The sequence below is a fragment of the Erinaceus europaeus genome, chromosome 6 (assembly GCF_950295315.1).
Source record: "Erinaceus europaeus chromosome 6, mEriEur2.1, whole genome shotgun sequence".
Taxonomy (NCBI): domain Eukaryota; kingdom Metazoa; phylum Chordata; class Mammalia; order Eulipotyphla; family Erinaceidae; genus Erinaceus; species Erinaceus europaeus.
In genome coordinates this window covers 52,668,598-52,691,576 of record NC_080167.1, presented here as the reverse complement: position 1 = coordinate 52,691,576, position 22,979 = coordinate 52,668,598, and the positions used below count along the sequence as shown (strand labels likewise).

The window sequence follows — 22,979 nt, the reverse complement described above, 5'->3', positions numbered from 1 at the left end:
CAGTGCATATTTACAACAAAACTGAGTTTGCTAGAGGGGAGGAAATTGTGTGTGTGTTGCCATCTAATGTATGGAAGTGGGTATTACTGTTACTTTTCAGAAAAAGAAAAAGCTGACGGGGGTGGAACCTATAATTGTAATCTGAGTCAAATACTTTTTTTTTTTTTCCAGTCTTCACTGTGAAATAAGACAGGGTAGAAACTGGGAGAAGTGTCACAGCCAGGCTTTTGCTTCTCCGGTGGGAACCTATTACCCCGTGTAGGGGAAAAGCAGAAGCCTGCTTGTGACACTTCTTCCAGGGGCATCAGTTTCCCCTAGTGCCAGTGTTTTACAGGCACACCTACAATTCTTCCTCAGACAGCAGTCACGTGGTGTGGAGGCCCGTGGGAGACCCGTGCTCCCTGCACCTCAGCCTGCCCCAGCTCCCTGCATCTCTGACTGGCAGAGCTGACTTAAAATACTGCTGCTGAGGCAGGACCAATCAGGCCCCGCCCCAGCCTCAGACCTCCTTTGATTGGACGTGACGGCTGTCGGGCAGCCAATGGTAAGGTGGCTTCAGGTTCCCGGAAGTGGCCCCCTGTTGGGTCTGACTTGAGTGGCCTGTGTAAACGTTGGGGTCCTATCAGGCCCAGCAGGCGCTATGAGCTCTTTCGAGGGGCAGATGGCTGAGTATCCCACTATCTCCATAGATCGCTTCGACAGGGAGAATCTAAGGGCGCGCGCCTACTTCCTGTCCCACTGCCACAAGGGTGAGTGAGGGCTGAGGAGTCTCTTGCTTTTGGGGTGTGTGTGTGTGTGTGTGTGTGTGTGTGTGTGTGTGTGTGTGTTGGGGGGGAAAGCTAGAGTTTCCTGATGTTGGGAGGCCAGCAGACCCATTGCATTGATCGTTGGCCACGATGGGAGCTGCCTTTGGACTCCCCTGCAGGATCCCAGGGCTGTGAGGTGTGACTCAGAAAGCTGTGAAGAGTCAAATCAAAAAGCAGCCCACACCCTGCTCTTCAGGCTGCTGTCCTGTGTACAGTCACTCTGTTTCTCCTGGTGTCATTTGTGGGAAGGAGAGCGTTTGGGAAACGCCTATTATTATTATTATTATTTGTACAAAGTCAGCCGATATCTCTCAACACTAGGAACATCAGCTTCTTCTCTCTCCTTTGCTAAGTAGCACTGGGAACCTCTTTGACAGGCTACTTCCTTGAGATGATGATGATGATTTTTTAAAAAGTTTAAAAAGATTTTTAGAAAATATTTATTTTCCCATTTGTTGTCCATGTTGCTTTATTGTTGTGGTTATTGGTATCGTCGTTGTTGGATAGGACAGAGAGAAATGGAGAGAGGAGGGGAAGACAGAGAGAGGGAGAGAAAGACCCCTGCAGACCTGCTTCACCACCTGTGAAGCGACTCCCCTACAGTTGGGGAGCCGGGGGCTCGAACCAGAATCCTTACGCTGGTCCTTGCGCTTTGTGCCACCTGCGCTTAACCTGCTGCGCTACCGCCGACTACCATGATGATGATTTTTAATGCAGCTACGCCAGGAAATAAACCCAGGGCCTTGCCTTGGACATTACTGCACATCACCAGCCACACTTACTCCCTTCCTTTCTTATTCTCCTTTCTTTCTCTGACCGCTCTCTTTCCTCTCTCCCTCCTCTCTCCTTCCTTCCTACTGCTAGTCCTTGGCACATGGCACAATTTCTCTAGCAGGATCACTTTTTCATTCAGGTATCCACCCACCAACCTACACACACACCTACAGTACTTCCTATGAGGTGTCTGGGCTGCACACATGAGAAGCCATGCACCTTGCCTAATGAGCTATCTGCCTTCCCCCTAGCCCAACTTTCTATTACTTTTTTTAGATAAGGAAAATGAGGCAGAAAGGGGGAGTCGGACGGTAGTGCAGTGAGTTAAGCGCAGGTGGCGCAAAGCTCAAGGACCAGTGTAAGAATCCCAGTTCCAGCCCCCAGCTCCCCACCTGCAGGGGAGTCACTTCACAAGCAGTAAAGCAGGTCTGCAGGTGACTTTCTCTCTCCCACTCTGTCTTCCCCTCCTCTCTTCATTTATCTCTGTCCTATCTAACAATTACGACATCAGTAACTACAACAATAATAACTACAACAACAAGGGCAACAAAAGGGAATGAATAAATAAATATTGTAAAAAATCTTTTAAAAAAAGAGGAAAGTGGAGAGACACCATGGAGAGATACTGTGTAGCTCTGTTAGTGCTATCTGTGATGTTTCCTTATGGTACCAGGGTTTAAACTCAGTGCCTCACACACAGAAGAGGATCTCCCAGCTTGAAAACAGCATTTTAAAGAATATTTTTATGCTGGAGAGACAGCATAGTAGTCATGCAAAAGATTTTCATGCCTAAGGCTTTGAGGTTCCAAGTTTAATCCCCAGCATCACCGTAAAGTTAACTCTCTCTGTTTCTCTCTTTCTCTCTCATTACAATAAAATAAAATATGTATTTTTTTGATATTTTTATTTTATTTTATTTTTTAAAATTTTTTATTTAAGAAAGGATTAATGAACAAAAACATAAGGTAGGAGGGGTACAACTCCACACAATTCCCACCACCCAATCTCCATATCCCATCCCCTCCCCTGATAGCTTTCCCATTCTCTAGCCCTCTGGGAGCATGGACCCAGGGTCATTGAGGGTTGCAGAAGGTAGAAGGTCTGGCTTCTGTAATTGCTTCCCCGCTGAACATGGGCATTGACTGGTCGGTCCATACTCCCAGTCTGCCTCTCTCTTTCCCTAGTAAGGTGTGTCTCTGGGAAGCTGAGCTCCAGGACATATTGGTGGGGTCTTCAATCCAGGGAAGCCTGGTCAGCATCCTGGTGGCATCTGGAACCTGGTGATTGAAAAGAGAGTTAAAATACGAAGCCAAACAATTTGTTGAGCAATCATGGATCCCAAGCTTGGAATAGTGGAGAGGAAGTGTTAGGGAGGTACTCACTGCAAACTCTAGTGTACTTCTGCTTTCAGGTATATATTTTGCAGTAGTTTATGGATATGTGTGCACATAAGCTCTCTCTCACAGAAACTGGTGTATATCTAGGTTATGGGACTTTGTTAGAAAGTGAACTACCTGAGATGAAATTAGAGTGTACTATAAAAGGAAAGGTCTCACCCGAGTAATGAAGCTGAAGGGTTGTCATTCCACACGTGAAGTCTCTGGACACAGTCTGATGTGAAGCATGTTGAGGTGGCAATCGTTGCATTGGTTAGGTTGTGATCGGCGGATGCAATATTATTTGGTTTGGATTGGGAGATGCATACGGGAAAGTGGGCCCTATCCAAGGGTTCCAGAACTGGGGGAAGTAGGGGCTCTATAGTGGAGATGTGAGGTTCCTGCTGTCTTAGGGTTCAAAAAGACAATCGATAGTTAATGTTATCATCACATTATTTGTTAATTGGGTTAACTTTGAAAAGTCCTTTTGTTATGGTTTGCTGTACAGTATCCAGTATCTTGTATATAGCTGTGCTATTGGATGCTTCTAATCTACTTGGTCTAGGCTTTTGAGTATTTTTAAAAGAATATTTCATAGGGGTCGGGCATAAAGCTTAAGGACCGGCTTAAGGATCCCGACTTGAGCCCCTGGCCCCCCACCATCAGGGGGGTTGCTTCCCAAACAGTGAAGCAGGTGTCTGTCTTTCTCTCCCTCACTCTGTCTTCCCCTCCTCTCTTGATTTCTCTCTCTCTACCAATTGAGCTATTTCCTTAGTCACAAAAAAACATTAACAATATTTATTTATTTATTTAACCAGAGCACTGCTCAGCTCTGGTTTGTGGTGGTATGGGGGACTGAACCTGGGACTTTGGAGCCTCAGGCATGAGAGTCTCTTTGCATAACCATTATGCTATCTACCCCCACTCAAAAAAAAAAAAACTTTACTAATGAGAAAGAAAGAGAAGGAGAGAGCATCACCCTTGCACATGAACTGCTGGAGATCAAATTCAGGACCTGATGCTCGAAGGCCCAACATCCCATCCACTGTGCCACCTCCCAGATCACAACACTTCTTTTAAATGTTTGGTTGTTATTTGTTGAGCATCTCCTGCAGGAAGGCAGGCTCACTTTCCCCTGCTGCCTGGTGACACATTCTGAACTTAAAGTGTAATGCTGTGATAGAAGGAGCCCTCACCATGTATCCTCCATGTGTAGGATAGTGAGCTTGGTGAGTGGCATATAAGCTCTGATAGTTGGCTTTTCTCTCTGTGTGACACAAGTACCTGACTTCAGCTTTGATGCTGAGGAATCCTTTCAAAGAGGGCTCTGGCAGCCACAGGGCTAGTCCCTCCCACGCAGGAGGCACCTTTGTTTCTGACATCTTGGTTTTAGCAGTTGCCTGTTTGGACTACTTCCCTCCCTCCCCCTCCCATTCTCTACCCATGCTTTACATTCCTATGCTTACATCTTAATTTCTATTCACCAAAAAGTGTTGGTGAAATAGCTCACTTAGATAGTGTGCTGCGTTGCCATGTGTGCAACTCAAGTGTAAACCCGATGCCACCACCGTGAAGAACACTTCAGTGCTACGGTCTATTTCTTTCTCTCTTTGCCTCTGTCTCTATCTAAGAAAAAAAACAAATACATAGTAAATTTACCAGTAAAGAATGAGCACTTGAAACCCTAGTCTCCCCACCCTTGGCACCAATAAAAGCAGAGTGATTACCAGGTACTGGAGGTCTGACCTACCTACTTTCTTTCCTTCCTTTCTTTTTTTTTTAATATTTATTTATTCCCTTTTGTTGCCCTTGTTGTTTTATTGTTGTAGTTATTATTGTTGTCGTCGTTGTTGGATAGGACAGAGAGAAATGGAGAGAGGAGGGGAAGACAGAGAGAGGGAGAGAAAGACAGACACCTGCAGACCTGCTTCACCGCCTGTGAAGCGATGCCCCTGTAGGTGGGGAGCCAGGGGCTTGAACCGGGATCCTTAGCCGGTCCTTGCACTTTGCGCTACATGCACTTAACCTGCTGCGCTACCGCCGGACTCCCTCTTTCTTTCTTTCTTTCTTTCTTTCTTTCTTTCTTTCTTTCTTTCTTTCTTTCTTTCTTTCTTTCAATAGAGACAGTAAGAAATTAAGAGGGAAGAAAAAGATAGAGAGGGAGAGAGAGGGAGACACTTGTAACATTGCTTCACTGCTAATGAAGTATTCCCCCTGCTGGTAGAGACTGGGGGCTTGAACCCAGGTTCTTGCACACTGTAACATGCATTTAACTGGGTGCATCACCATGCCTCACCATCTAGCCCCAAGACCCTTCATTTTTCAAAGTTCCCTGATGGCTTTTGCTGAAGGGACATCTTGCCATCTTAATGACCCACAATGCTGAGTCACTCATAATTTTGTTTATTGACAGATCAGGTTAACAAAACCAGAAAAAGAACTCATCCAAAATAATTGATGAAACCATCATTAGTGTGAATTACAGTGGCCTCCTTGGTCCATTTTTTTTTTTTTTTTTAGAGATAGAGGACAAGAGAGACAGACACAGAGACAGGAGAGAGACCATACCACCACTCCACCATCATCCATGGAGCCCTTGAGAGGCTTTCTTTGGTGTACCTATGTTGTGCTGGGGCTCAAATTCTGGGCCTTACACACACGAAGATACGGGCTGTATCTGATGGCTGTACCTATTGGAACTTGTTTATTTATTCATTTATTTTATTTTTGCCTCCAGAGTTATCACTGGGTCTCAGTGCCTACACTACGAATCCACTGCTCCTGGAGGCCATTTTCCCCATTTTGTTGCCCTTGTTGTTGCATTTGTTGTAGTTGTTATTGTTATTGTTGTTATAGCTGCTGCTGTTGTTGGATAGGATAGAGAGAAATGGAGAGAGGAGGGGAATACAGAGAGGGGGAGAGAAAAATAGACACCTGCAGACCTGCTTCACCGCTTGTGAAGCGACTCCCCTCTGGAGGTGGGAAGCTGGGGGCTCGAGCTGGGATCCTTACGCTGGTCCTTGCGCTTTGCTCCATGTGCACTTAATCCACTGCGCTACTGCCCAGCTCCCTTATTAATTTCTTTTTTATAGAGCCAGAGCCTCGTAAGTGTGTGACTTCACTGCTCTGGGATACTTTTTCATTCAAGTAGAGACACAATGAAAGGGGAGACATGACAGCATCAGAGTTTCCCCCAGTCGCCATGCTCTCCATTGGGGTCAAGGCATGCACCCTGTGCCCTAGCCAGTGAGCTCTCTATCCAACCTGCTGGTTGGTGCTCATTAAACCTTTTCACTAAACCGACTTACCTGGATGTACTGTGGACTGAATGGTGCCCTCTGCTGGAATTAATATATGAACTTCTAACCCCCAATGTGATGGATTTGGAGATGGGTTATTAGGATAATTAGTAATTAGTTATTAGGAGGTAATTCCATGAGGTCTAAAGGGTCCTAATTCAATAAGATTAGTGGCCTTCTGAGAGAGAGATTTCTCTTTCTCTGCATATACACTTGAGGATTCAGTGAGAAGGTGACTGTTGGCAGTCCAGGAGGGAGTGTGTCACCAGAAACCAGCCCTCACACCTTGATCTTGATTTTCATGTTCCAGAACCATGAGAAACACCTCCCTCCCTCCCTTCTTTCCTTCCTTCCTTCCTTTCTCCCTTTCTCTCTCTTTCTTTTTTTAATATATACATATTTAAAATATTTATTCCCTTTTGTAGCCCTTATTGTTTTATTGTTGTAGTTGTTATTGATGTCATTGTTGGATAGGACAGAGAGAAATGAAGAGAGGAGGGGAAGACAGAAAGGAGGAGAGACAGATAGACACCTGCAGACCTGCTTCACCACCTGTGAAGCGACTCCCCTGCAGGTGGGGAGCTGGGGGCTTGAACTGGGATCCTTACGCTGGTCCTTGCTTTGTGCCACCTATGCTTAACCCACTGCGCTACTGCTCGACTCCCTTTTTTTCTTTTATTTATTCTCTTTTGTTGCACTTGCTGTTTTATCATTGTTGTGGTTATTATTGTCATCGTTGTTGGATAGGACAGAGAGAAATGGAGAAGAGGGGAAGACAGAGAGGGGGAGAGAAAGACAGACACTTGCAGATCTGCTTCACCACCTGTGAAGCGACTCCCCTGCAGGTGGGGAGCCGGGGGCTCGAACCGGGATCCTTATGCCAGTCCTTGCTCTTGCTTTGCACCACCTGCACTTAACCCGCTGTGCTACCACCTGACCCCCCACTTCTCTCTCTCTTTTTCTTTCTTTCTTTTTTTCTTTCTTTCTTTCTTTCTTTCTTCCTTCCTTCATTTTTTTTTTTAAAGATTTTATTTATTTATGAGAAAGATAGGAGGAGAGAGAAAGAACCAAACACATGTTCTCTAGCACATGTGCTGCCGGGGATTGAACTCAGGACCTCATGCTTGAGAGTCCAAAGCTTTACCACTGCACCTCCTCCCGGACCTACCTACCTTCCTCCCTCCCTCCCTCCCTTCCTTCCTTCCTTCCTTCCTTCCTTCCTTCCTTCCTTCCCTCCCTTTCCTCTCCTTTTTCTTTTTACCAAAACATCACTCAGCTCTGGCTTATGTTGGTGCCAGGAATTGAACCTAACCTGGAGTCATAGGCATGTAAGGCTTTTGCATAACTACTACACTGCCTCCTCTGGTCCTAAATGTCTGCTCTTCAGACTGCCCAGTCTGTGGCATTTTGCACTACCCAAGTGGACTAATACAGATTAGCTGAGAGAATCTATGACTCTGTAGCTAGACAGAAAACATGTCATAAATGTTCTACATCACATTTTGGTGTTACTTAGGGGTGGGCTAGGAACCTGCTTCCTGCTCAGTTGTGGATTATTTGATGCCTGGTGCTATGCTGGGACAGGCTGTAGTGAGCATCATAAGGCCTGGAAGACACGAGGGAACCTAAGATAGTAAGTAGCCCAGGGCTGGGGAGGGCTCTTTGAGGGTCAACTGATGATAATTCATTCTGGTCATGGAGAAAGCAGCAGGTCCAGGAAAGGAGACTCTGGATGGTTCTCACAGCAGAGTCAGCTCGCCCAGGCTCCCCCACCCCCAAGCCCCCAGCTTCCCATCAGGATGGGGACCAAGGTGGTACTCTTCAGTACTTTGATAGAATGGCTACAGGTCCTCAATATAGGGACATCCAGAAGTACAACCGTTTAGATGGTGGACATGTGTATTGGTGATAATTAGAACTTCTTTACCTGGAAGCAACCCAGGTGTCCAACAACAGATGAGTGGCTGAGCAAGTTGTGGTATATATACACAATGGAATACTACTCAGCTGTAAAAAATGATGACTTCACTGTTTTCAGCCAATCTTGTATGGACCTTGAAAAATTCATGTTAAGTGAAATAAGTCAGAAACAGAAGGATGACTATGGGATGATCTCACTCTCAGTCAGAAGTTGAAAAACAAGACCAGAGGAGCAAACATAAGTAGAACCTGAACTGGAATTGGCGTATTGCACCAAAGTAAAAGACTCTGGGGTGGGTGGGTGGGGAGAATACAGGTCCAAGAAGGATGACAGAGGACCTAGTGGGGGTTGTATTGTTATATGGGAAACTGGGGAATGTTATGCATGTACAAACTATTGTATTTACTGTTGAATGTAAAACATTAATTCCCCAATAACGAAATTAAAAAAAAAAAAGAACTTCTTTGATTAACTAATTTAGAGAAGTTTGTGGACTCAGTTCAATAGGTGAAGTGTGCACCTGACTGTGTGTGACTCTCTGGGCTCCAGACCCTACACCATGCACAGCACCAAGAAAAGCTGTATGGATGGCGGAGGGGTGCTAAGATACCCCCCACAGGAAAGAAAAAAGACTGGACTGAGGAGGCTGTCCAGTGCTGTTGGGCCAGCATGATGTTCATTCCCTGGCATTGCATTAGAGTTTTTTCATCATTATAATTTTTTGCTACCAAAATTCAGAATGTCTGAATACTGTTCTCTTTGTTTTTAAATGCCTTTTTTCCTGTGTCTATTAATTTAGAGATCTGTGTAGAAACCCATATTACAGTGGACTGGAAAGGTAGCAGCACCCCATTCTGGCATACACCTGAGCTTCCCAAGGAAGCCAGTTTTAATTTCCCAATGGGCTAACTGACGACTGAAGTTGAGTCAGTCACCAAATACATGGCCTTAGGGATAATAAGACTGAAATGAAAGAAGAGAGTAAAGGAAATTTCTCAAAGCTGTTCTGAAGGAGATGCTGGTCAACTCAATGTCCCCTGGCTACTTAGTGTGACATAAATGCTGCCCTAAGTGTAGGGTTCACTCTTAGATAATTTTTTCCTTTTTTAAAAAATTTCTTTATTGGGGGACTAATGGTTTATAGTTGACAGTAAAATACTATAGTTTATACCTGTATAATATTTCTTAGTTTTCCACATTACAATTCAATCCCCAATAGGTCTTCCTTTGCCATCATATTGTGGGACCTGAACTGTCCCTCCAGCCCCAGAATCTTACTTCGGTGCACTCCGTAGATAATTTCTGATGGCTAGGGCTGGCCATCTCCTTGTGATTTCTGTCCTGTTGTTGGACAGATTCTTTATCTGCCAAAGTAAGAGACAGTCACCTATACTAGTGAACTCTCTTATAAAACTTCTCAGGGCTGGCAAGATAGCTAACTTGGTAAGGTGCCTGCTTTGCCACGCACTTGACCCAGAATCTAACCTGGGCCCCATTCACACTGGGAGTCTTTGGTATCTTGATGTTTTTCCTTTTTTTTCTGTCTCTGTCTCTTTATTTATTTATTTATTTTCCTCCAGGGTTATTGCTGGGCTTGGTGCCTGCACCATGACTCCACCGCTCCTGGAGGCCATTTTCCCCCCTTTTGTTGCCCTTGTTGTTGTAGCCTCATTGTGGTTATTATTATTGCCATTGTTGATGTTGTTCATTGTTGGATAGGACAGAGAGGAGGAGAGAAAGATAGACACCTGCAGACCTGCTTCACCACCTGTGAAGTGACTCCCCTGCAGGTGGGGAGCTGGGGGCTCGAACCGGGATCCTTATGCCGGTCCTTGCTTGCACCACATGCGCTTAACCCACTGCGCCACCGCCCGACCCCCTCTCTGTCTCTTTCTAACTGGAAAAGTTGACTTGGAGTAACCCCAGTGAGAATAAAACAAAACAAAAAAGCAAACTTCTCAAATATCTTCTTTTTAAAAGGAATTTTAAGTGGTCTGGGAGGTGGCACAGTGGATAAAGTGTTGGATTCTCAAGAAGCATGAGGTCCCCAGTTCAATCCCTGGCAGCACATGTATCAATCATAGTGACTTCTGGTCTTTTTTTTTTATTTATTATTATTAAAAAAAAAATTAAACATTTATTTATTCATTCCCTTTTGTTGCCCTTGTTTTATTATTGTAGTTATCATTGTTGTTATTGATGTCATTGACATCTGGTCTTTCTATCTCTACTCTTATCTTTCTCATTAATAAATAAATAAGTATTTTTAAAAAGGAAATTTAAAAAGAATGATTGGAGAAAATTTCTTTGGACTAAGGAATCCTCTGAAAAACTGTTCATGATCTGTGATTCTTCTGTTTTTAGATCACATGAAAGGATTAAGAGCTCCTGCCTTGAAAAGAAGGTTGGAATGCAGGTACTTTATTTTGCTACTATCTGTATGTTTTCTTTAGTAAATTTTTTCATTGAGTTATAACCTCTTTACAGTAAAGTACATCATCACAGGTTTTTAATTATTTAACATAGGCTTACAATGTTACAAAGTGCTAGGAGTTATACTCTCTCAGGATCCATGCCAGAGATCAGAGGCCGGTTTCTACCTGACTGGGTGTCTGGGGATGAGGGATGTGTTTCTTGAGGATTCATTGATTCTCTGGCTGAGAGCTGGGCAGGGAGACAGAACAGCAAGGCTCCTTGGGCTAGGTGCTGGCTCTCCCAGTAGAGTGTACACTTTACCATGTGTGAGGACCTGAGTTCAAGTCTCCAGTCCCCACCTGTAGGGAGGAAGTTTCACAAGCAGTGGAGCAGTGCTCCAGGTGTCTCTCCTCTCTATCTCTCAGTCTCTAGCCCTCCATTAAAAAAGTGGCTTCTAAGAATAATGGTGGAGTCCTGCAGCACTGAACCCCAGTAATGCCCTAGTGGTAGTAGTAGTAATAATAGTTGTAGGTAGTGGTGGTGCTGGTAGTAGTAGTAGTAATGATAAAAGATGTGGAGGGCCTTCCATGTCTACTTTGTAGAAAGAGCTGTGTCGTGGCAATGGGGCATAGATTAGTGTGGCTGCCCTTGGAAAACACAGTCTGCCACAAGTAAATTTGATCACTACTAAATTTGATTGCTAAGTTTTACAGTTTGTTATGAGATTAGTTTCCAACCGCTGAAAAATAAGTAAAAAATCAGAGAAGATCTATCAGCAGTGAAAGAATGCAATAGTCTTCTGGACCTTGTGCAGACAAACCTGGAATGGAGCAGCAGTGGTGGGGGAGGTCCTTGGGGAGGTCAGAGCACACAAGAGGGCTATATTCTTGAGGGGACTTGTCTCTCACTGGAGTGTGGGCACATTGAGGACTCCCCTTACCACTTCTCTGCCTGCTTAGTTTCTGAATTCTGGACATGCTGGTACATGAAGACACAAACGTCCTCCTCACTCCATGGCTCACTGATTGTACTAAAGTAACTGCTTGTATGTATTCCTTTTTCAGCTTGAAAGTTTACTTATACTGTTCACCTGTTACCAAAGAATTGTTGCTAACCAGTCCAAAGTACAGATTCTGGGAGAAACGAATTGTAAGTTTTAATTTTTGAATGTTAAACCTTCTTCTGTAGAAGTGAGTTTTTTTTTTTTTCAAGGTTAAAATGATAAAAGTTCCTCACACAGGGGCCAGGTGGTAGCACAGTGGATTAAGCACACCTGGTGCGAAGAGCAAGGACTGGATCCTGGTCCAAGCCCTCAGCTCCTCACCTGCAGGGGTTGCTTCACAATCAGTGAAGCAGGTCTGCAGGTATCTTTCTCTCCTCCTCTCTGTCTTCCCCTCCTCTCTCAGTTTCTCTCTGTCCTATCCAACAACAGCAAGGACAACAAAAATGGGGGGAAAAATGTAAGTTGCTCTTTACCATAATGGATAACTTTAGCTTAGATTAGGGGCCCTCCTCAATCGCTATCGAACAGGCCATGGCCGGTGCGCCGCTATATTCCATCGCTGGGGTGCACCGGCCATGAACTGAGACGACCCGAACTGCCCCTGTGGCTACAGACAGACTATGACCCACATAGTCAACGACTGCCACCTCTCCAGATTCAAAGGAGGTCTCGAAACTTGACATCAGGCTCAACCTGACGCTGTTGACTGGCTACGGAAGAAGGGCAAACGCTAGAAGAAGAAGAAGGGGATAAGTTAGGAAAAAAATAAACATGATTCATGGGTTATTTAAGAAGAAAATAACAACCAGAATAAAAATAGAATGGATAACTTTGAATCCAGCAGAATAAAATATGTGCCCTTTGGAAGGTAGATAGCAGTAAGGGGAGCAGTTGGAGTGAGATGGTACGTAGACAGTGTGGAGGCACCCTATTCTAGCTGTAAATCTCTGAGGTAATACCTATAAGTAGGAATAGATTTAACTCAGCTCTTGATTAAAGAACACAGTTTCATTGTTGGTTGAACAAAACGTAAGATCTACCACTATTCTTTGAAGAGAGGCATAACTAGAGTGAAAGGACAAATGCAGGCTGTCAGGAAAAGGGATGAGATACAATAAAACAACGTAGGGTTACAGTAGTAGACTCATACCTTAGGGTTACAGTAGTAGAGTCATACCTTTTGCATCATACCAAGTAGCACTGAAGGCAAAACAAACAAACACCAAAAAAAAAAAAAAAAAAAAAACCCTACACATTTTGAAGAGGGTGCTATTTTCTGTTAACAGGAACAAACAGGCTGGGGAGTGACTCAACCAAATTATGTGCACATGTTACAGTGTGCAAGGAACCAGCTTCAAGCCCCTGGTCCCCACCTGCAGGCGGACAGCTTTAGGAGTAGGTGTTTCTCTTGCTCTCCTTTTCTATCTTCCCCTTCCCTCCCATCTTCTCTGTCCTGTCAAATCAGATATATATATATATATATATATATATTTTTTTTTTTTAAATAAAAGTAAGGGTTTATTTGAAAAAATAAATAAAAAGGAACATACAACACAAGAAGATATGAACAATATGCATTTGACAAACATAGCTTCAGATCAGATAAAGTAATGACTTATGTCACCCACTGTTTGATCAGAGAAAGTAACCGTAGGAGTAAACAGAATTAGCAAACAGAATTAGCCTTGAATACTGGAGGGAGACCTAGGATCCAGTGGTTTACAGAGTCTGAGGGTTTCTGTCAGCTTTAAGCCCCAGCCTCTTCCCCACCCTCTGCTCCACTTCTGGTCAATTAATGCTGGAACCGTCGCCTCCTGGGTAAGGAAACCAAGTACCACTCGATTCTGCTCTCTCTCAAACCACAGCAGTCATCTCCTTCCAGTCTGGAAACAGCCTTCCATCCTCCCTCCCCCTAATCCCATGTGAGACAGTTGTTTCATTTTTAAAATTTTTTATTGTTATTATTGATGTCATTGTTGTTGTTGGATAGGACAGAGAGAAATGGAGAGAGGAGGGGAAGACAGAGAGGGGGAAAGAAAGACAGACACCTGCAAACCTGCTTCACCGCCTGTGAAGCGACTCCCTTACAAGTAGGGAGCTGGGGGCTGGAACAGGGATCCTTACACAGGTCCTTGCGCTTTGAGCCAGAAACAGTGGTTTCTTTCACTCTTGGTACCAGTATGGCACCTTCAGTCTAGGCCTTCAATCTATCCATTGGTTTGACATTACCACCACCACCACCACCATTATTATTGTTATTTTGTGGAGCCAGGACCTCACACATACAGTTTCAGAAATCCTGGGTCACTTTTTTATTTAGATAGAGACATCACAGGACCAGCTTTCCCCTGAGGATGTAGCACTCCTGTGCGGTGCCACGGCTTAAACCTGGGCTGCACAAAAGGCTCCACATCCTGGAAGCTTCCCCTCTAAAGGTGCTCCCATCTGGTGACCTTGGGCTTGAACTTGGGTCCTTGTGCCTCCCCCCCCACCTTTTTTTTATTATTTATTCTGTTCATATATATATATATATAAGTATGAACACAAATATGACAGGTCTTTCTGTGCCTGACTTATTTTACTTAGCAAAATAGCCTCAAGGTCCACTCATATTGTCACAAATGATAGTATTTGCTTCCTCCTCCTCCTTCTTCTTCTTCTCTTTCTTTTAAAAAATTTTTAAAATTATTTATTTATTTATTCCCTTTTGTTGCCCTTGTTGTTTTATTGCTGTAGTTGTTATTGTTGTTGATGTCATCATTGTTGGATAGGACAGAGGGAAATGGAGAGAGAGGACAGAGAGGGGGAGAGAAAGACAGATACCTGCAGACCTGCTTCACCACTTGTGAAGCAACTCCCCTGCAGGTGGGGAGCCGGGGGCTTGAACCGGGATCCTTATGCTGGTCCTTGCACTTGGCGCCACGTGCGCTTAACCCGCTGCGCTACCACCCAGATCCCCTTCTTCTTTTTTCTATTTGCACTGCTAGGACCTTCCACAATTCCTTGGTTCCCAGGGCTAACTGGCTGGCTGACCTTTTGATTCTTCTTCTTTTTTAAATTTTTATTTATTTATTGGGTAAGGACAGAAAGAAATTGAGAGAAGAGGGGGAGATAATGAGGGAGGGAGACAGAGAGACATCTGCAGCCCTGCTTCACCACTTGTGAAGCTTTCCCCCTGCAGGTGCGGACCAGGGGCTTGAGCCTGTGACCTTGTGCACTGTAATGTGTGTACTTAAGCAGGTGCGCCATCACCTGGCCCCTCGACCTTTTCATTCTTTTTTTCCCCAGATAGAGCCAGAGAAGCACAGACACCACAGTACTGCTCCACTTCATGGAGGTTCCCCTTAGGGCTATCCATGGTGCTCTCATGTGGTCCAGGCCTTAAATATGGGTCCTAGTGCATAATTACATATGTGTTCCACTGGGTCAGCTATCTCCCAGCTCCCCACCCCCCTTCTTAAACAACTGAATACTATTACACTGTGCACATGTGCCATGTTTTCTTTCTCTGTTCATCCACTGATGGACATTAGGTTACTTCCATGTCTTGACTCATGTAAATAAGGCTGCAATGAGGATAGGGGTGCTGGTATCTTTTTGAGTCAGATTAATACCCAAAAGCAGACTTTCTGTGGCTCACAGGGTAGTTCTGTTTTCCGTGTGTGTGTGTGTGTGTGTGTGTGTGTGTGTGTGTGTGTGTGTGTGTGTGTGTAAAACCTCATACTGTTTTCCATAGTGGTTGTATCAATTCACATTCCTGCCAACAGATGGGGATTCACTGGAAGGTGAGAAATGATTTCATCTCTTCATCAGTGACTTATGGAATGCCTCCCTGCACTGTCCTGTGCTCTGGTTACATAAGTTTGTGAACTAGCCATTATAGGCTCATCCTGACCTTTTATTTTAATGTTTTATTTATTTATTATTGTATAGAGACAGAGAGAGAGAAATAGAGAAGAGAAGAGAAGAGAAGAGAAGAGAAGAGAAGAGAAGAGAGAGAGACCTGCAGCCCTACTTCACCACTCGTGAAGCTTTCCCCCTGCGGGTGGGGACCAGGGCCTTGAACCTGGATCCTTGCGCACTGTAATGTATGTGCTTAACCAAGTGCACCACCACCTGGCCTTTATCCTGACTGTTTTGTAGCACCAAACCTCCACACAGAGAACACAGGGCCACATATGTGTTACAAAGACTCATATTCAAGGAGGAGACAGAGGGTTGTGAGTGGTAGGAATGGGAAGGTGGAGGAACACTGAATTCATGGGAGCAGAGCTGAAGGTCAAAGGACATGTACATTGATAAGGCCCTTGATACCTGTTGCAACATCAGCCTCAAAGATTATTGCACCTTTACCACATTTTCGAGCTGTTAAGACATTAGAATGAAAGCAGAAATGGTTTAACATAAAAGTTATAACTTGGGCTGGGTGGTGGTGCACCTGGTAGAGAACATATGTTACCATGTGCAAGGACCTGGGTTCAAGCCCCCTGTCCCCACTTGCAGGGAGGAAGCATCACGAGTGGTGAAGCAGTGCTACATCTGTCCCTCTTTCTCTCTCCCTATTTCCCCTCTTCCGTCTCAATTTCTCTGTCTCTGTCCAAACCAAATAAAGTGATAAAAGTTACAACAGCCTCGCTTATGCATTTGGGATAGATAACAAGGCATATAAAGTCATGAAAAACTGAAAATACATGATATGATACATACATGATCTGTTTTATTTTAATAGATATCAATTGAAATCGAAACTCCTACCCAGATATCTTTAATTGATGAAGCATCAGGCGAGGTAACTAAATGTCAAATATTGTGCTTTTAAAAAATACTATTTAGTGCTAACATCACTGTTTATCTTTAACCTTGATTTCGAGTGCTCATTTAGCCAGGAATAATAAAAAAAGAAAGAAAGAACAGTAATTTGGTGCATTTTTAGAAAGAAAGACAAGCATTTGTGATGTGTTTTCTATATTCAGAGCACTGGACATGAATCAGGTCAAATTGCTTTTTTTTCCCTCCGTCACTTGGGAGGTGACATAACAACTAGAGTGTTGGATCTAAAAGCATGAGGTCCTGAGTTCAATCCTCAGCATCATATGTGCCAGAGTGACACTCTGCCTTTCTCATTTCTCAAAAATAGATAAATATTAGAATATACTTCTTTTTAGTATTATGTTAATGATGGGAACTCTGTTTATTAATCCTAGCTGTGATGTGCATGCCCTCATCACATTTCTTCTGTTAATTGAAATATTCAGGGCATGTATTGCACCAAAGTAAAAGATGCTGGGGTGGGTCGGGGGGAGAGTTCAGGTTCTAGACCAGGATGTCAGAGGACCTAGTGGGGGTTGTATCATTCTGTGGAAAACTGAAAAATGTTATGCATGTGCAAACTTATATTTACCGTCAACTGTAAAACATTAATCCCCCAATAAATTTAAAAGAGAATAAAAGGGCGTAAAATGGTGCTTAATATTTGTGCAGCAAAGATATGCGCATGGTGATTTTTTAAAAAATGATTTTCTTTTTCTTATTTTTAAAATTTAAAAAAAGTTATTTATCAGTGAGATTGTAACTTTCATTTTACTTTTTAAAATTTTTTAATATTTATTTATTCCCTTTTGTTGTCCTTGTTCTTTTATTGTTGTAGTTATTGATGTTGTTGTTGTTGGATAGGACAGAGAAATGGACAGAGAAATGGAGAGAGGAGGGGAAGACAGAGAGGGGGAGAGAGAGATAGACACCTGCTTCACCACCTGTGAAGCGACTCCCCCTGCAGGTGGGAAGAAAAATCATTTTCCAGGAGTTGGGCAGTAGCTGAACGGGTTAAGTGCACATGGCACAAAGGGAAAGGACCTGCATAAGGATCCCAGTTCGAGCCCCTGGCTCCCCACCTGTAGAGGAGTTGCTTCACAGGTGGTGAAGCAGGTCTGTAGGTGTCTTATCTATCTTTCTCTCCCCCTCTGTCTTCTCCTCCTCTCTCCATTTCTCTCTGTCCTATCTACAATGGCATCAACAACAATAATATCTACAACAGCTATAAAAACAACAAGGACAACAAAAAGGAAATAAATAAATATTAAAAAAAGAAAAATCATTTTCTCATGGAAAGGAGAGACACTGTCCAAATGAATGCAATTTATTTTATTATATTTATTTTTTATATTTATTTATTTTCCCTTTTGTTTCCCTTGCTTTTTATTGTTGTTGTAATTATTATTGTTGTTATCACTGATGTCATCATTGTTAGATAGGACAGAGAGAAATGGAGAGAGGAGGGGAAGACAGAGAGGGGGAGAAAAAGACAGACACCTGCAGACCTGCTTCACCGCCTGTGAAGCAACTCCCCTGCAGGTGGGGAGCCGGGGGCTCGAACCGGGATTCTTACGCTGTATTTTAAGATTTTTTCTTTTTTCTCTTTTTTTCTTTTTTTAACCAGAGCACTGTTCAGTTATTGATGTTGTCGTTCAGTTATTGATGTTGTCGTTGTTAGATAGAACAGAGAGAAATTGAGAGAGGAGGGGAAGACAGAGAAGGTGAAAGAAAGAGACACCTGCAGACCTGCTTCACCACCTGTGAAGCGACTCCCCTGCAGGTGGGGAGCCGGGGCCTCGAAAAGGGATTCTTATGCCGCCCTTGTGCTTTGCGCCACGTGCGCTTAACCCGTTGCGCTACCGCCCAACTCACAATTTATTTTTAAACATTTTTTATTATCTTTATTATTATTTTATTTTTTATATTTACTTTTCCCTTTTATTGCCCTTGTTTTTTTATTGTTGTTTATGTCGTCGTTGTTGGATAGGACAGAGAGAAATGGAGAGAGGAAGGTTAGACAGAAGGGGAGAGAAAGAGAGACACCTGCATACCCGCTTCAAAAGACTCAGAAAGATACCAGCACCCCATCCTCATTGCAGCCTTATTTACATGAGTCAAGACATGGAAGTGACTCTCCTGCAGCTGGGGAGCCGGGGGCTCCAACCGGGATCCTTCCGTCGGTCCTTTCGCTTCCCGCCATGTGCGCTTAACCCGCTGCGCAACCACCCGACTCCCTCATTTTTAAAATTATTTTTATTGGATAGAGACAGCCAGAAACCGAGAGGAATGGGGAGATAGGGAGAGAGACCTGCAGCCCTGCTTCACCACTTATGAAGCTTTCCCTCTGCAGGTGGGGACTGGGAGCTTGCACCTAAGACCTTGAGCACTGTAACGTGTGCTTAACCAGGTGTGCCACCACCCAGCCCCTGGATGCAATTTATTTATATCAATACTGCCGCCACCTCCACCGCCACCGCCACCTCCACCACCACCACCACCACCACCACCACTACTACATAGCTTTGGCTTAGGGTGGTGCAGAAGATTGAACCTGGGACTTCAGGTCCTTAGGTGTGAAAGTCTTTATGCATAACCATTATGCTATCTCCTCTGCCCAGGTGCAATTTATTTTCTGTCCTTAAATTTAGAAGCAGGAATTTTGTTTGATTGTTGGTCAGTTAATTGGCATCTGGGGCTTCACTGGATCCTACTGAGAAAGTCACAGAGAAATGGAGAGATACGGGAGTTGGGCGGTAGTGCAGCAGGTTAAGTGCACGTGCCACAAAGTGCAAGGACTGGCATAAGGATCCCCACCTGCAGGGGAGTCGCATCACAGGCGGTGAAGCAGGTCTGCAGGTGTCTATCTTTCTCTCCTCCTATCTGTCTTCCCCTCCCCTCCCCATTTCTCTGTCCTATCCAACAATGACAATATCAATAACAACAATAAAAAAACAAGGGCAACAAAAGGGAAAATAAATAAATATAAAAAAATTTAAAAAATGAAGAGCTATACCACACTACCAAGCCTGAAGGTTAAAAAAAAATTTTTTTTTAATATCTTTATTGGCTAGAGGTGGCTAGAAATAGAGAGAGGAGAGAGACCTGCAACACTGCTTCACCACTTGAAAAGCTTTCTCCCTGCAGATGGGGACTGAGGCTTGATCCTTCCTTGTGCATTGCAGTACTTGCACTCAGCCAGGTGTGCCACCATCTAGCCCTGCTTGAGGTTTTTTTTTTTTTTTTTTAATAATTTCTTTATTGGGGGATTAGTGTTTTACATTTGACAGTAAATACAATAGTTTGTACATGCATAACATTCCCCAGTTTCCCATATAACAATACAACCTCCACTAGGTCCTCTGTCATCCTTTTTGGACCTGTACTCTTCTCCCCCACCCACCACAGAGTCTTTTACTTTGGTGCAATACACCAACTCCAGTTCAGGTTCTACTTGTGTTTTCTCTTCTCATCTTGTTTTTCAACTTCTGCCTGAGAGTGAGATCATCCCATATTCATCCTTCTGTTTCTGACTTATTTCACTTAACATGCTTGAGGTTGTTTTTTTTTAAATTTTTAAAAAATTATTATTTATTTTCCCTTTTGTTGCCCTTGTTGTTTTATTATTGTTGTAACTATTGTTATTGTCATCGTTGTTGGATAGGACAGAGAGAAATGGAAAGAGGAGGGGAAGACAGAGAGGGGGAGAGAAAGATAGACACCTGCAGACCTGCTTCACCACTTGTGAAGCGACCCCCCCTGCAGGTGGGGAGCCAGGGGCTCGAACCAGGATCCTTCTACAGGTCCTTGCACTTTGCACAACGTGCGCTTAACCTGTTGTGCTACCGCCTGACTCCCTTTGTCATTTTTTTTTTTTTTTTTTACCTCATTGTGCCTCAAGTTAGTTAGACAAATACAGTCGGTTTGTCCTGTAGCTGGATTCTCACCTGCTTTGTGGACGTGTGTCATTCTGAAAGGTGGCTTTTATTCATAGTCATGACCAGACAGGGACTGGCTTTACATTATTTAAAATCTATACTTTTTTCTTTTTCTTTTTTTTTAGCCAGAGCACTGCATAGCTCTGGCTTACGGTGGTGCTGGGGATTGAACTTGGAACCTCTTAGTGCCTCAGGCATCAAAGTCTTTTTGCCTCACCAATATACCATCTGCTATACATCTTTTCTCCTTTTTGGAGGAATACGGGCAGTAGAAGTACAGAGAGCTTTATGGGACTGTGTGCCCCTGTGGGAGTAGGAAGAGGTCACATGGCAAGGCACATGCTCTATCAGCTCCTACATGCAAGTTTTTGTGTGAATGTAGGTTTGCAAGAGTGGAATTGCTGGGTTCTGTTGTAGCTGGGCAAGGATTCCTCTTATCCCCACGATTTGGGGAGATAGGAAATAGGGGAGAAAAGGCAGAGCACGTACTTGGGAAGTACTAAGGGGGGCTTTGGCTGGCTGACTCCAGTGATTATAGTTTCTTCTGTTGTGTCCCCTACTCGACCCTACCCCTTTTAATTTTATCTTTAGAAGGAAGAGATTGTTGTGACTCTCCTACCAGCCGGCCACTGTCCAGGATCTGTCATGTAAGGGAACTCATCAATTTTGCCATTTTTTTATTACACTTAGATATGGATTCTATTTGTAGAAATAAATTTTCAGCATGTGGAAAATAACATAATGAGATTTGATTATTTTACTGGCAACTTTTTCTGTCTTTGCTTACAAATTACACTCGGGCAAAGCTCCAGCTACAAATATAGAAGCTCTGCATGACCATTTCTTCATGGACTCTGTGCTGTCCTAGCTCTTGGTTTTTTTCTCTGCCAGAGTAGAGATGATACTGTATGTATATGGAGAATTGATCTCATGTGTCTAGATGAGTCTCATAATGGTCTCAGCATGCCATTTCGAGTGCTGACATATTCCAGGGGTCAGCAGATGCTGCAGTGTCTCTGGGAGAAGGTTACTGTTTCTCTACCTCTGGAGAGAGTGGCCAAGTGCCCACTGTAGTATTGAGCTGTTGAAATCCCATCAACACCCTGTCATCATGGCTGTGTTTGGCAGAAAGCATCAGCTAGGAGTTCAGCAGGTATTTCCTTGATTAGGATTGTGTTTGAGTCTCAGCAGTCACTGAGATCTACTTTCTTTCCAGGTTTCTATTTCAGGGCAGTAACGGAACTGTCTTGTACACAGGAGACTTCAGGTTGGCCAAAGGAGAAGCTGCCAGAATGGAGCTGCTACACTCTGGGGGCAGGTATTGGGCTGTGCTTAAAACTTGATATAAGGCCACACTATAAAAAGTTTTCATGTGACAGGGGTAGCTCAGTGGCACTATACAGGACTTGCTTGTGAGAGTCCTAGATTTTGATCTCTAGCACCAATATCTAGAGCTGAGTGGTACTTTGTTAAAGAAAAAAAAAGTCCCAAATCTGTCCCTTATGTTGTAGAAATCACTTCCCAACAGTTCTGATTTAAGAAAAACAAGGGAGTTGGGCGGTAGCGCAGCGGGTTAAGCTCACGCAGCGCAAAGTGCAAGGACCAGCAGAAGGGTGCGGGTTTGAGCTCCCTGTTCCCCAGCTGCAGGGGAGTCACTTCACAGGCAGTGAAGCAGGTCTGCAGGTGTCTGTCTTTCTCTCCCCCTCTCTGTCTTGCCCTCCTCTCTCCATTTCTCTCTGTCCTAACAATGACGACAACAATAATAACTATAACAACAATAAAAACAAGGGAAACAAAAGGGAAAATAAATAAATAAAATTAAAAAAAAAAAGAAAAACAAAAAGAGATTTCAAATGGAAGGGAACACTCTGCAAAATAAGAGTTGATACTTGACATGTCATTGTCCCAGATAATCTACTCATTTTGTTCATTTTCAGAGTGAAGGACATCCAAAGTGTATACTTAGACACCACTTTCTGTGATCCAAGGTTTTATCAAATCCCAAGTCGGGTAAGTCTCTCTGAAACAGCTGGTGTCTAGCAGACTAGGTCATTGCTGTCCGCCAACGCATGTGTGTCTGTAATTGCTGCGGAGGGCAAGGGCTGGGGCTGCTCTGGAAAGTACTGAGGACCTTTGAAAAGATAGCACAGTGGTCTGGGAGGTGGCACAGTGGCTAAGGCACTGGACTCTCAAGCATGAGGTCCTTAGTTCGATCCCCGTCAGCACATGTACCAGAGTGATGACTGGTTCTTTCCTCCTATCTTTCTCATGAATAAACAAGTAAATTACAAAAAGAAAAAATCTTTATTTTTTCCCTTTTTGTTGCCGTTGTTGTTATAGTTATTATTGTTGTTGTTGTTGATGTCATTGTTAGATAGGACAGAGAGAAGTGGAGAGAGGAGGGCAAGACAGAGGGGGAGAGAAAGAAAGACAGACACCTACAGACCTGCCTCACCACCTGAGAAGTGACTCCCCTGCAGGTGGGGAGATGGGGGCTTGAACCAGGATCCTTACTCCAGTCCTTGCGCTTTGTACCACGTGCGCTTAACCTTCTGAGCTACTGCCCAACTCCTGAAAAAAAAAAAATCTTTAAAAAAAAACAGCACAGTGGTTTGTGCACCATACTTTCGTGCCGAAG

At 43.8% G+C, this 22,979-nt stretch overlaps 1 protein-coding gene across 1 annotated transcript in view; it reads left to right on the top strand.

Moving 5' to 3' along the window:
- The first annotated feature begins 580 nt into the window (after positions 1 to 580).
- The window catches only part of DCLRE1C (DNA cross-link repair 1C), a 39,193-nt gene continuing 16,794 nt past the window's right edge, over positions 581 to 22,979 (top strand). The window contains exons 1-7 of the mRNA XM_007532076.3: positions 581 to 749; positions 10,541 to 10,592; positions 11,656 to 11,740; positions 16,324 to 16,383; positions 20,933 to 20,988; positions 21,558 to 21,659; positions 22,279 to 22,351. Coding sequence (XP_007532138.2) covers positions 641 to 749; positions 10,541 to 10,592; positions 11,656 to 11,740; positions 16,324 to 16,383; positions 20,933 to 20,988; positions 21,558 to 21,659; positions 22,279 to 22,351 — 537 coding nt within the window. The 5' untranslated portion in view covers positions 581 to 640. The remainder of the gene's footprint in view (positions 750 to 10,540; positions 10,593 to 11,655; positions 11,741 to 16,323; positions 16,384 to 20,932; positions 20,989 to 21,557; positions 21,660 to 22,278; positions 22,352 to 22,979) is intronic.